Genomic DNA, 15,035 nt, shown 5'->3' with positions numbered 1-15,035 from the left:
TCATGTGCTCTGGTAATTCATATTCATTGCTATAACTTTCAGAACTAAGTATTGAATCCATTGTAATGATTTCAACTTCTTCCTCATTATCTGAATTATCAGAACATGAATCACCGCTTCCAAACCAATTGACTTCTAAATTATCATACTTTGAAGAATTTGAATCTGTATGAACTACAGATTGAGAAGAAAATATTCTAAATGATTTTCCGAAGTTACTAGCATTGTCGGTAACGGTGTGCGAGATTTTAGAATTATTTATTTTATAGTATTTAGTAATTTCATTGATAATCTCAGCAATATTATCATAAGTATGACTACCTTTTATGCGTCTGCATCCTAGAACATAAGATGACCTATTATAAGTATTTTCATTTATAAAATGGCATGTCATGCCTAAATAACTCTTGTTGTTGCAGCTCCAAATATCGGCAGTAGTACATATAAAGCTATGCTCAGAAATAAGTTTAGTTAACATAGAACTATATGACAAATATTTAAGTTTTAACTCTTTTAACATCACTTGTCTATCAGGAAGAGAAATATTTTCTGTGATTCCAGTAAGACCTTTGATTAAACGCCGAAAAGCTGGTTTTTCACAAGTTACCATGGGTCGCATTTCTTCAACAATATATTCAAAAACCAATGTAGTTACCTAAAACAAAATTAAACAACTATAAATATTAACATAAAAATTATATTATTTAAACTATAGCACTTTTAGGTAGGTTATTATTTAATGGATATTCTCATTTCTCAACAAAATAATAGTAAGACAACTAATGAATAATATTTGAGCAAATTAAAATTATAATTTTATAAATGAAAAACTGCAAAGAACTGCAGCAGCAATAAACTGATAAACTCATTTGAACATTATTGTTATTACTAGTTGAAATATTAAGTTTGTTAAAACTAATTATTCATTTTGGATAATGATATGGTCTATGAGAAAGTATTGTGTAAATGCAATAAAATATAATACGTCTAATAACTACCTATAGATTTGTTTAATTATAAACTATTTTTAACCAACTTTATTTAGATTTTAATGTTAAATTGGTGCAATAATTAGAATATTAGATGATCTATATCAAATGTTTGAGTTTCAAATGTGAAAACAATTAGGTAGGTACTTTAAGAAAATATCTGTAGTGATTAAAGTGTAATCTGAATTTTTATTGCTTAAAAAAGTAAATAAACTACTACATAGCTCTTTTAAACCCTATTTAAAAATGATATACAAGATATCCAGTTTTTGTAGTAGAACTTAACCAGGTCTAGTTCAGGAGAAGTACTTACTTTAGATTTTGAAACTTTATTTGACTGTGCGAATGGCAATGTTGACTGAGTAGAAGGCAATGTTGAATCATTTGTTGATTTTTTTGATTTGTAACAATCTTTTATTGCCTTAACTTTTGAAAGACTTCCTGGATGTTTATACTATAAAAATATACATTCAAATAGTATCTACAATGTTATTATAAAATATATAGGTAAACATTTTTTATTAGAAAATATACATTACCTACTTATCAATTCAATACTACCAAGAAATTGTAATGGTAAAGCGGGTGGTAAAGTAAACTAGCCCATTACAAATCTAAAAAAGAAATGTTAATTTTTTTTTTTTTATTTAATATTTTGGTTAGCCAATAGTGTTTTGATAGAGATTTCTTTTAAATGGTATATATAGATTATAAATAATGTATGCTTTTATTAAAAATCAAAAAATATGTTAAACATATTATTAAAATAATAGCTTTAGGTCGTAGCGCAGGATACTTATTTATGATTAAAGTATAAGCCACTTAGGTAAAAAAAAAAAAAAATCATAATGAAAACAGTGTAGTACCTATCCCACACAGCAAATTGAAAATATTGATATTTTGAAAATATCTTAAGAAAGTATTTTGTCAAATATTTCGTTGAAAATATTATTGAAGTAACTTCAAAATATTTGGTTCTATACATATTAAATAAAATATATTCGTAATATTTTCAAAACTTTGTGTATCAAATATTGTTATTTGATATTTCATCAAACATCTTCAAAATATTTGGTTCTATACATATTAAATAAAATATATTCGTAATATTTTCAAAACTTTGTGTATCAAATATTGTTATGTCCTATTCCTTCAAACATCTTCAAAATATCTGGTTCTATACATATTAAATAAAATATATTAATATATTAATATAATATATTATAGCGTATAATAAAATAATTGGTATCGTTTGACACTGTCCATCTACTGCTTATTCACCTTAAAGTAAAAACTCATCAATTTTCTATGTATAATAGCATCTATTAATTTATTCTTAGCGTGTGGGAAAGTGAATCTTGTCAATATGTTAACAGCAGGGAGTTGAAAGATAAAAATGTCTAGAATGATTTTCAAAATCGTAAGGAAAATTTAAAAAAAAATGAAGGATATGCGGATGATATATTATATACCTAACAACAATAAGCAGGATTTTGTACGCAAAACCAGTTTTTAATTAAATTGGTATATAAATCAAAAAAAGAATATGAACGCGAATAGATATACTTAAAAAATTTTCAAGATTTTTGCATAACATTTTTCATATGGAAGACTACAAATTTATTTTAAAATAACGATTAAAACATTTTTACTCTTTTTAAGCAATTTATTTAATAAGCATGAGATATTTTTGTCAATTATAATAAAATTGTCGTTTAATAATTTTTTATACTCTTTCAAATAATGGTTAAATGTTGATTTCAATTCTAACTATTAGTAAAATTAATAACCATCATAATAATATATACTATAATTTGTTATTTATAGCAATTTATAGCATTTTTAACAAAAATAAAGTTGTGCGTAAAAATAAATAACACAAAACATTTTTAGGAACGTTTAATAAAACTAAAAAGTTCATAAAATTATAATCATTTTTTATATGTTTTTTATTTAGAAATTCGTGCTAAATGTTCCTTTCATATTATCCAAGATTTAAATATTTAATACACCATTTCTTAATAGTTTCGTTATCTTGGACAGATAAAAAGTAGTTTTGAAGTCCCATGAAAAATAATTTTTGGTAGGTATACACATTATAATGTACACTTGAAAGACAGCGATTATAACACAATAAGTATAATAACACGCATGTGGTGTAGCGTCCTTTCAATAAGAACTCGTTATAAAAATAAAAAAAATCTTCATTCATTTTTGACACATTTTTATATTTTACCCGATTTTTTCCCATTGTTGAACATTTTTTGACCACGTTTGTACTATTTATATTAGGTTATATAATAGCTAGCGTATACCTCAAAAAGTTTAAAAAAATGTTCGTGTCCACTTTTCGTTTGTATTTTCCGCCCATATAACTGCAAAAATCACGCAAAAATTCAAAAGTGCGATAGGTACCTGGCTCCTACTATATTATGTTTTTGATCAACCATTAATGTTCAATGCTTAAATAAGCGGCTATATAATATAATATAATTATATATACAATATTATTGTACCTACTGAATTTTAAAATAGACTTATTTTAATTATATAATCAACATTAACCGTTCAATTTCAACTTAAATATTGTATTTAACTCTTATGCTCGAAATTTGTATATTATATTTCATGATGTAAATCGAAAACAAATTAATAATAAATTCGATAACGAAAATTTTAATAAATTTATTTTATTTAATAAAAATTGTATTATTTTATTTTAATGTTTTGCTAGACATATATGCCACTGTTATTTTTGCCGTTCAGATTTCCTACTTTTTTTGTGGATTTTCCTAACATTTTCTTTCATATTAACAAAAAATAAATAAATAGCCAAATTAGTCAAGCAGTTTTAGAAATCGGAGGGAACCCGTAATAAAAATTTCCAATTCGATTTTATATACATATAATATATAGGTAGTAAATATTAACAATATACCTACTGTAAACGCACGAAAAGGTTAAATCTTAAATAGTCGTTAAGTTTTCTGAAATTATCTGCAATAGCAACTTTTTTTTTTTTATTTATTTAGAAAATTTACAATCTGTATTACATAACACTATAGGTAAAATAGATGACTGACATAACACTATATATACATAAAATAAAATATAACATGAAGCACAAGATGAGGGAAATCATCCAACGATGGTGTACCCTCCTGAATAGCAACCTTACAAAAGAACAAATATATATACCTAATGACAGATGGCGCCAATAAATTGTAATTTTGCTATTAGTATTTTCCTGGTGGATTTTCCTACTATTTACAATTACGATGAACACCACAAAAAAAGAATCATCAGCCAAATTTATTGGTCCCGCGTCCCGCCGTAGGTTATGAGATTGGTCGTTTAAAAGTTTATGCGTATAATATATGTATAAAAGTAATAAATTGAGATAAAATCTATCCTTTATCTTATGACGGAGACCAAAACACACACATACCTATTGAATATGATCATTATTATATGAAAATCGGTTGACTGGTTTCAGAGTCTATCGCGGAAACACCCGTCCTACTACACAACATTTTTATAAAGATATGTAATCCTAAATGGTATTTTTGGTGCAACTATACAAGTTATTAATATACCTGTATAATATCAATTTTTGCGTGTTTCAATAATATGCAATTAAATCCAGTCTTTAATATATTGTCATCTACATAATGTGTAATACACAATCATTATACGACTGATTATAAATAAAATATATCGATTCCGGCTGCTTGTATTTAGATGATGATCCATGTTGTATTATGTGATATTATATAACTGCCTATTTTATTGTATATTATTATTATTGTAACAAAATTATTTTTTCGTAATTTTTGCGTGCCGTAGTGTGACGACAATAGTAAATAGTATTAATAATAATGTATTAGAATATATATGCGTTGCTGTTGTATAGTTGTATTATCATTTATCGATTATATTGATGTATATTATTTTTAATTCTATACTGAATTAAAATTTAAAACATAATAATGGGTAATTCCGTGTTTTGTTGACGACTTATTGACGTACGCGCGTTCCGTACCGCTATCAATCGCTGCGGCGCTGTCGCCTTTCTGTGAATAGTTATATCATAGGTTATATTAGTCGTGCTTATACTCGTGTCCGTCCGTCGTTTGCAGTCGTCTCTCATCATTAAAACCAGTAAACCACGTGGACACGGTACCGTATTCATAGATACTATATGAATCCGCATTGAACATAATAATAATATTATATCTGTTGTACCGTTGTACCTTGTACGTTTGTCTTCGAAACTTCCCAAATTCCGAAACCACGCCATTTCGTTGGCCCATCAGGTGCGTGTTACGGTGATGTTCGTGTCGTTTCGTTCGTCGTTAGTAATATTGTTACTTGTGATCCGGATAATTATTCATTTTAATTTATTATTGTAGTGTTTGGCACCGTCGTCTGATTCGCGGGTTCGTCGTCTAACTGTTGTTACAATATTGCTCAAATTGCCACTACGTGTTAATATAGCACCGTCCGATCATCGCATATAATATATAATATATATAGCGGTATAGTTGTTGCAGTGCATGTGCGTTCATGGTTATTGGACATCAATTGGTGTGACAGTATATTATAAAAAGGTAATTACACCTATTCAATTATAACTATTATTTCTATTATTGTGATCAGCGTGAGTAGTATAGATGTACCATTCCTAGCGCACTTTTATTTTATCAATAAAAGATCACAAATAAAACAATGTGCAAAAAGATCAGAAAATCAAAATGCAATAATAATTAAAATATTTTTCGCAAAACTTATGAAATGCAATAATAATTAAAATATTTTTCGCAAAACTTATGATATTAATAATTAAAATATTTTTTACAAAACTTATATTATTAATAATTAAAATTTTTTTTAAAAACATATATTTAAACGCATGCCCAATGCAGGCACACATTATTATTATAAACATTTTTTAATAGAACAATTCTATTAAAAATATTTTTCTAATCTTTTTGATTTTGATTTCTAATTAGTGTATTCAAATGGTTTACAAAATCATTTCTATCTATGTTTGTTTTATAATGTCCCCAAGCTAATGTATCAATACCATTGTCCAAAATAAATCTTTTATCATCATAAACACTTAGAGCTTTTTTGTTTTGTTCTACAGTAAAAATATCATGTTTCTTAGTTCTAAATAAATTTTGTTTAACATATTTTGATTCTTTTGTTAGTAAACAATTTTCAAAATCATTAAAACATATTTTATTTTCCACAACATTTTTTGTAACACCTTTAGCTTTTTTAATTTCTTTTTCAGTATCTAAGATTCGATGTGAATATAATTTGGATCTTAAACCTATAAATTCAGTCATAATTTTTCCATTTAACTCATCTTTAAACTTTCCTAAGACTTTTTTGTTAACTAAAGGTAAACCATAAATATTATCTTTTGAATAATCTGAAGTGTCAAAATGATCTAACATAATTTTCATATCTTGATAAAAATCATTAGTTTTTATTTCTAATATTAGTGAATCTGTATCTGTATATAACAATCTAACTCTATTTCCATATTTTTTCTTTATAATATTATAATAAAAATCATACATTAACATTTTAGATAAATCTAAAATACACATTCCTAGATATATTGGTTGTTTGAAAGATATTTGTGTTCTTTTCATATGTACTGCAGCTAAATTTTCTGTAAAAATTGTCCTTCTATCAAAATTTGGTTTTGCAATTAATTTGTCTAAGCTGAGTGCATTAGAACATAATCTTATATCAACATGATTTCGAACATTCATCATAGTACGTCCATAAACACTATTATTCATTAGTTTGAAATAGTCTTTTTCAAACTCATTCTTAGCTTCTGATCTGAGATTAGTATTAAAATCAATATACACTTTTAACCAAGGAGATTGACTAAATTCTAACACTCTATGAATTTTCTCTATCTTTAATCCTAAATTAATATATAATTTTAGTGTTTCATAATGTATTATATATTTTTTCTTATCATACAAAGTTGTTAATAATTTTGGGAGTTGTTCGTTATCAAAATGTTTTTCTGGTGCTAAAGGAAAATCTGAATGTATATCATGAAGTTCTTTAGGGTAAGATAAATCTACTTCTAAAATATAACCTTTACATGATTTATCAGAAATATTCATTACATCAAAATTCTTCACATTATCAACCCATTTGAAATCTCCAGTAGGTAAATATTTACTCATTGCCCACCCATAAAGATTATTTGCATCCAAATATTGTAAAAATATTGACTCCTCCTTTTTTTTAAATTTATCTCCCATGTATTTATTGTTTGCTTTTGAATATCTTTGACTACATTGAGATAAACCACCTCGGATTCCAGATTCGAACATCAATATTTGATCTATATCTGTTAATAAATCTAATTTTACTTTTGTCATTCTTAACATACAATCCCATGCAAATCCTGGTGTTGTGTAATACCACATAAGATCTAATTTATATTTTTTTAAAGAAATATCTCTAAAATTTTCTATTATATCTGTTGATAATAAAACATCGATCTTATTATATAAACTAGTGAATTCACGCATATTTTGTATATTAAACACTTTCCAAATTTTCTGTGAGTTTTCATATTCCTCTTTAGTTATATTTTTATTAGTAAGAGAACTATAAAATTTTTCAATAGGAGGTAAACATAATTCATTAAATTTTTCTTCACAATCCATATACTCATAGGGATAAGCTAACTTTCTAGTAACTAAATCTAAATGTTCTTCAGGAAAATATTTACTAAGTTCTTTAAATTTATTTTTTAAATTTAATTTTGAATCATTTCTTAAATTATTTGTTAACTTGTCTAAAGAACTAGGTAAAAATTTGAATGAATCAATAAATCTTAATTCTGTATAAATTTTTATTTCTTCGCCTTTCCTAGTTACTTTACGTGGCATCATTTTTGAAAAAGAAATATATTTTTCCTCATTATTTGCAAGTAATTTTATTTTTTCATTATCATTCCCAAATTCTTTTATAAATAGATGGGCATCATAACCTGAAAGATTATGAAAAACAATTGGAATAAAACGTGGATTTTGATAATTAAGATTACAGATAGAATGTGCTGCTCCTCTATATTCTCCAGTTAAGTGGTCATGATCCCGAACTTTTCGCATATTTTTATTTTTATTTTCTATTTCGTTTTTAAGTTTATCTTCATACAATTTTAATTTTTTAGCATCATCGTCTTCAACTATTTTAAAATTTTTGTAATATTTAATTACATCTTTAATTATTTTAAAATTTTTTTTATATAATTTTAATTTTTTAGCATCATCACCGTCTTTAACTATTTTAAATTTTTTGTAATATTCAATAACACCTTTAATTTTTTTAGCATCATCGTCTTCAACTATTTTAAATTGTTTGTAATATTCAATAACACCTTTAATTATTTTAAATTTTTTCTCTAGCATTGGAGGCAAATCTGATAAATATCTTTCACAAATATGACATTTATCAGATTTATTATAATAATTATTTAATTGTTCTGCATTCAAAGTTTTCATAGGAACTATTTTATCATACATTTTAGAAATAAGTATTTCTTCATTTTTCATACATTCATAAAATTTTTGAGCAACGTTTGGACCAGAATATTCTACAGGAGGTTTATAATCATCATTACTATATTTAATATAATAACAAAAATTATTAGGTATATGTTTCTGATAGCATTTTGTAAAAGATTCTGTATCATTTGGTTGACAAGTATATATTGGTTTAAGTGTACATTCAATGTCAGCATAAATCACAAAAGGGACTCTTAATGAATGATTATAATTTTGAAATTCTAAAGTTTTATTATAGGCTTCTGGTAGAACTATTTTAGCAGCTTTATTATTAGCACAATACATTTGATGGTCATTTAACTTATTTTTTGTATCAAAACTATTTAAACACATTTTACATATAAGTCTTTTATGACCATCTTTTGTCATTTGACTTCCACAAAGTTTCCATAAATCCTTAATCCAACAATAATGACCTTTATTCTTATTATCCTTTCTTAAATACATCAAATCTATATGATTGGTTTTTTCTATAATAGTTACTTCTAAAGGTACAATTACTTTTTTATCTAAACAATAAATATTAATGGAAATATCTTTTGTTCTTTTAACAAATTTTGGAACGTCTGTGGTTTTTACTGGAAATTCAATACCTTTTAATGCATTATCAAATTCATTTTCAAAAGGAATATATTTAGTTACTCTTTGCGCATCTTTTTTAGCAGGATGTAAAGCAGAGAGTATTGCCCAAAGAAAACATTTATCATCTTTATTTTGAACATTGATAATAGCTTTTTTATCTCCAATATGTTTAGGTAATGGAATATATGAAGAACCCTTCAAAGGAACATATTTATTTATATTTATTCCCAAACTTAAAATTTGATGAAGTCTCCATTGAGAATCTTTCATTTCAAACTCTTCAATTTCATATACAATTTTAATTTTATCATTTGTATAATAATCATTTAAGTCAGAATTTGTAGTTAAAATTTTATTTGTTGTTTTAAAATTACATTCTTTATATTCCATATTTTCTTCATTAGTACCTCTCTTATATATAGCAAGAAACATAATATTAACTTTTAAATTTTTCTTCTTTAATGCATGTTTAAGTTGTCCTATTACTGGATTATCTAAACGATTTAAAAACACTTGAACATCTTTAATACCCATATTATTTTTAATAACATAAGTTTTTAATCTACTTTGAAATGCTGTTTCTTCATTTTTTAAAATAAGGCGAATCGTGTTGTTCTTTTCAAACATTTTTGCACTAAAATTGAAAACTCTATGTGGTTTGGGTATTATCTCTTTTTTTGTTATTTGTTTTTGGTATTTTCTCTTTTTTTTGTCTTATTTGTTTTGTTGTTCTACCTTTGTATGTTTTATTAAACTTAGGTTTAATTGTTTGATCTGGATCATTGTTTTGATGACGAATAGATTTTAAATGTCTAGACAAATTTTTGTAACTAACTGTTAAGTTACATTTATCACAAGTTTTGTTATCCATTTTATTATAGATAATGTTTCCTTTAACTAAAGGTTCAATTTTATTTATACTTTCCATTTATTATAGAGAATATTTTTTTTTTTTTACATTCAATTTTTAATAAAAATTATTTTTATTAAAAATAACATTTGACCTCCTTCTGAAATAAATGTTTCTTTGTTTTTGTGGTAATTACAATAGAATAATCATGGCCGGAAAAACCGGCCATGATTTTAGACCACTCAGTAAACTGACTATTATAGATATCACTTCCTTTAACTAAGGTCATATGAACAAATAGATTATAAAAAAATAAAATAAATAATTATGAATATATTTTAAATAATATTAAGATCCCATACTAAATTCACACATTTTAATATTTTCTAAATCTTGAACAACACAAATATTATCTAGATAATAGTGATTATAATCACCTGTTGCAATAATTTGTTCATTAGCTATTTTACAAAGTTCTAACCAAGTTGGTGAATGTAATAGTTTAGAAACATAAGGCTTTCCATTTCCAAAATCAACATCTCCTTGACTAATAATGAAAATATTTCCTTCAATTGGAATTTTATTTAGAGTATATTTAACACTCTCAGAATTTTCATAGAATTCAAAAGCACAAAATTTCACATAACATTTATTTTTTTGTATACTTTTTTTTATATCATTTTGCATTAATTTCAAATAATTATAATTTTTTTGTTTTTCTTGGTTAATTGGTATACCTTTGTATGTTTTATTAAATCTAAAAGGTACAATTGTTTGATCTATATCATTTTTTTGATGGCGAATAGATTTCAAATGAGCAGCCCAATTTTTACAACCAACTGTTAAATTACATTTATCACAAGTTTTAGGAGGATATGTAAATTTTTTATTCATTTTATTATTGTTAACATTTTCTTTAACTAAAGATTCAATTTTTTTATTTTCCATTCTTTATTATATAGAATATTATTTTTTTAATAGAATAATCGTGATCGGTTTTTCCGGTCACGATTTTAGACCACTCAGTAAACTGACTATTATAGATATCACTTCCTTTAACTAAGGACGTTCCCTAATTTTAGGGACGTCAGGTTATTTTAATTTAATAAAAATAATTTTTATTAAAAATTCTATTTAAAATATTGTGTTTTGCATCTCTTCGTTATAAAAACTCCCTTCAACCTCTTCATTATTTAAATCTATAATTTTATAGGTTATAGGATTTGTGTTTAAAATTTCATTAACTATAAATATTTCTGTTGTCCAATTATTACTATATTTATTAGCAAATGTTTTTTTATATGCTTTTATTCTGACTCTATCACCCACGCTAAATTTTATTTTTAATTTAGGTTTGTTTTTTGTATAAAATAATTTGCGTAGAACAAGGTCTTCATTAGATTTATTTACTTCACAAGGTTTCATACCAATAGATCTATGTATATCATCAAAATTATATTCATCTATTAAAGATTGTAAAATGTTAAACCATTTTTTAGATTTTTGCATTTCAAATTTTATTCTCATTTTTCCGTTTAATGTTCTATTAAATCGCTCAATAATTGCAGATTTTTCTTCGTTTTGAGTATGATACATATGAATATTATATTTTTCCAAAGTTTGTTTAAAATGTTTATTTACAAACTCCAAGCCTTTATCAACATGTAGTAATTTTGGTGGTTGATGTTTTTGTGATTTAGCTTGTTTTATTATTTTTTCAAATGTTTTTGAAACACTAATACCATCTTTATTTTTGAGTGGTAATGCCCATACAAATTTTGAAAAAGTATCTATAACAGTAATTATATAACAATAACCTTTATTTTCATTTGAATAATTTCTCATTATAACTAAATCAGCAGCCCATAGATCATCAATACCTTTAGTGATAATCCTTCTTTTAGGAAATCTTAATCTGACCGGTTTATGAAGTTCTTTAGCTAATAAAAATTTGTCTGTATTATTTGAAATATTTTGATTTATAGATTTATTGGTGACGGGTTGTTCAATTTCAGATGATGTTGTAAATTTACTTTTATTTGTTTTACAATCCAAACATTTTGTTGAAATTCTCCATCGACCATTAACTGTTTGAATTTTAATAGGATTAAAATTGTTTGTTCTTTTTTTACATTTAAGGCAATGTATAGTTTGTAATAATTCATCGCTCATTTTATATTATAGAAATTTTTTCAAAAATCTTTGGAAATGGTTTTAGACTATCAGACTTTGAGGGGGACTTAAAGAGAATTAAAATTAAAAATGTTTAATCAAAACATGAACATTCTAACATAAATAGCATCGGAGTTATACTTAAATCAAAAATATGAAGTGAGGGGTAAACTTTTAGTATATAGTGTAGATAAGTATATAAATAATATCTGTGCTGTTCCGACTTGATAATATCAATTATTAAATGAATTATCAGACTTTAAAATATTTAATAATAATAATAATAACAAATATTTTCAATTGAAAAAAAAAATCTGAAAAAAAATGCAAAAAATCGGTAAAATCATTCCCAGCTTTACAGATACCCGTTATGAAAAAAGGAGGCCGGAACTCTTTTACAGATATCTGTAAAGCTATCGTGGGAGGGAGAAATTATCCAAGTGTTGTTGATCGTCAACTACAGTTTTTCAGTAGAACTAGATAGGTGGGCGCCTACACCTATCCAATTTACTGTAAAGGTACGGTTTCCTAGACGCGACCGGTCTCGGCGACAGGTCGCCGCGATCGGTCGCTACGACCTGTCGTTGGTGCGTGCTGGTTTCCCAGGCGCGACTGGTCGCCGAGACCAACAATTAGTCTACATTATATTTTGTATCGTCTCAGTGTTCTCGCCGTGAAGACGTATTTTGTGTTTCATTATTTTTTAGTTGCAATATGAGTATCACTAATATAATAACTAATAATAATAAAATTATATTACTCTTACTTGAAGAAGAAGAAGAAGATGATGAATTATTAATTACACGTTATAAAAAGAGACAAAAAGTGAATGACTTATTTATCAATAGAAAAACAGAGGGATTCTTTGAAATTTTAATAAATAGACATTTGTCGAATGACGAAACGAAATTTCGCGAGTTTTTCCGTGTTAACAAAATACAATTCGATTACTTGTTATCACTTGTTGAGGTAGAATTATCGAAAGAACCATACAATCGAGTGAAAGAACCAATTACAGCTTCAGAAAAATTGGCAGTTACTTTAAGGTGAGCTACTAGTATAATATAAACTTGTCATACGTATTTGTATCAATCATCATTAGTTACCTAACTTATAAAGTTATACATAATGTTATATATTAGACATTAAGTTTTTGTGGTTATACAATTTTACCGTATATAAATATTTGATAAAGACGTGCTCATTGTTTGTTGTAAATTGTAATGGTTTTACTAAATACCGTAATAAAATAATTTAAAATAAATATATGTATCAATATCATTCACTTTTTATAGGTATATGGCTACTGGAGAATCATTTCGATCGCTGTCATTTGGTTTTCGAATATGTCACGACTATATTAGCATAATAGTAAAGCAAACTTTAACAGTTTTAAAACATAAACTAGTTCCAATTTTTTTGCCAGACCCACGCCAAATTGATTTTAAAAAAAAGGCTGAAGAATTTTGTTATAAATGGAACTTTCCTAACTGTATACTTGGTATTGATGGTAAACATATACGTATACGGTGTCCACAGAATTCGGGATCTTTATACTACAATTACAAAGATTTTTTTTCTATTGTACTTTTGGCGATGGTTGATGCCAATTATAAATTTGTGATTGTTGATATCGGTTCCTACGGAAAGGAAGGAGACAGTAGTATTTTCCTTAAATCTGACATAGGGCAGCGAATTTTAAACGGATCATTTGGATTTCCAGAAGAAAGCTTTCTCCCCGGTTCTAATATTGTAGTTCCACACGTAATTGTAGGTGACGAAGCGTTTCGTTTACACACTCATATAATGAAACCATATTCTAAAAAATCAAGTAGAGAAGATGTATCAAAAAAAACATTTAATTATAGACTAAGCCGAGCAAGGCGTGTCACCGAAAATGCGTTTGGGTTGTTAAGTCAAGTGTTTCGAGTTTTTTATCAGCCTATAAATGTTCAAACTACAACATGTGATAATTTAATATGGGTGTCATGTTGTTTACATAATATGCTGAGAGACGGATACTTGGAAAAAAATAATAAACCATTTTATGAATACGACTGTGAACAAACTGCACCAACCAACAATATGTTGGAAATCAGTGCAGGAGGTGGATTTTTTAACATGGAAGGATTCAAGGTGAGAGATCAATTTAAACATTTTTTCAACAACGAAGGTGCATTAAACTGGTAGATGTTTACATATTTTTAGTGAAAAATAATATTTAAATACTGTTTGATAAAAAAATTGTCCTTTGTATTTTACTAGGTATCAAATAAATATTACATGAAAAATGTATTAATTACTTTAACATGTATTTTTTAAAATTGTTATAGTCTACTCGACATATTTTTTGTAAGAACTAAATTCATTAAATAAAAAAAAGTATTATGCTTATGTGCTTTTTAAATACATAGTTTAAATTAAAACTATTTGTATCTTATTTTTACCTTATATCTAGTTGTCGAAAGGTGCTAATGACAATGAAGAAGTATTTGCAATTGATGTTTGAAATAAGTCAGGTGAAGCGGAGGGCGTGACTTGAGTATGTGGCATTATATTGTATGATACTGGCGACGGTGTACTTTGAGTATCTGTCATCGAGTATGATATTGCAGGTGACGGCGTACCAGAATTAGAAAACTCAAGGTTATAATTTGGTTGAATTGGGTAGAAAGCTGGTATTGTTTGATGTGAATGATCACCATATTTGTCTTCAAGTTCATTTACCATATTTAATGCTCTGAATTTAGCTTCTTTTATAGCTATTCTGGGTAATTTTTTAACACTTAAAGCTACACTTTTAAAAAACAAATCAATTTCGTCATCTTC

At 26.0% G+C, this 15,035-nt stretch overlaps 1 protein-coding gene across 1 annotated transcript; it reads left to right on the top strand.

Annotated features, from left to right (window-relative positions):
- Positions 1–12,920: 12,920 nt before the first annotated feature.
- LOC149062999 (uncharacterized) lies at positions 12,921–14,462 on the top strand. Its single transcript, XM_089215476.1, has 2 exons — positions 12,921–13,252; positions 13,502–14,462. Exons 1-2 carry the CDS (start codon positions 12,921–12,923, stop codon positions 14,394–14,396), a joined length of 1,227 nt encoding a protein of 408 aa, XP_089071602.1. The 3' UTR covers positions 14,397–14,462.
- The last annotated feature ends 573 nt before the right edge of the window (positions 14,463–15,035 follow it).

The sequence above is a fragment of the Diuraphis noxia genome, unplaced genomic scaffold, assembly GCF_037042655.1.
Source record: "Diuraphis noxia isolate RWA-SAM2 unplaced genomic scaffold, SU_Dnox_SAM2 contig0001, whole genome shotgun sequence".
NCBI classification, from domain to species: domain Eukaryota; kingdom Metazoa; phylum Arthropoda; class Insecta; order Hemiptera; family Aphididae; genus Diuraphis; species Diuraphis noxia.
The sequence above is the reverse complement of the archived record's forward strand: the minus strand, read 5'-3'. Positions and strand labels throughout refer to the sequence as shown.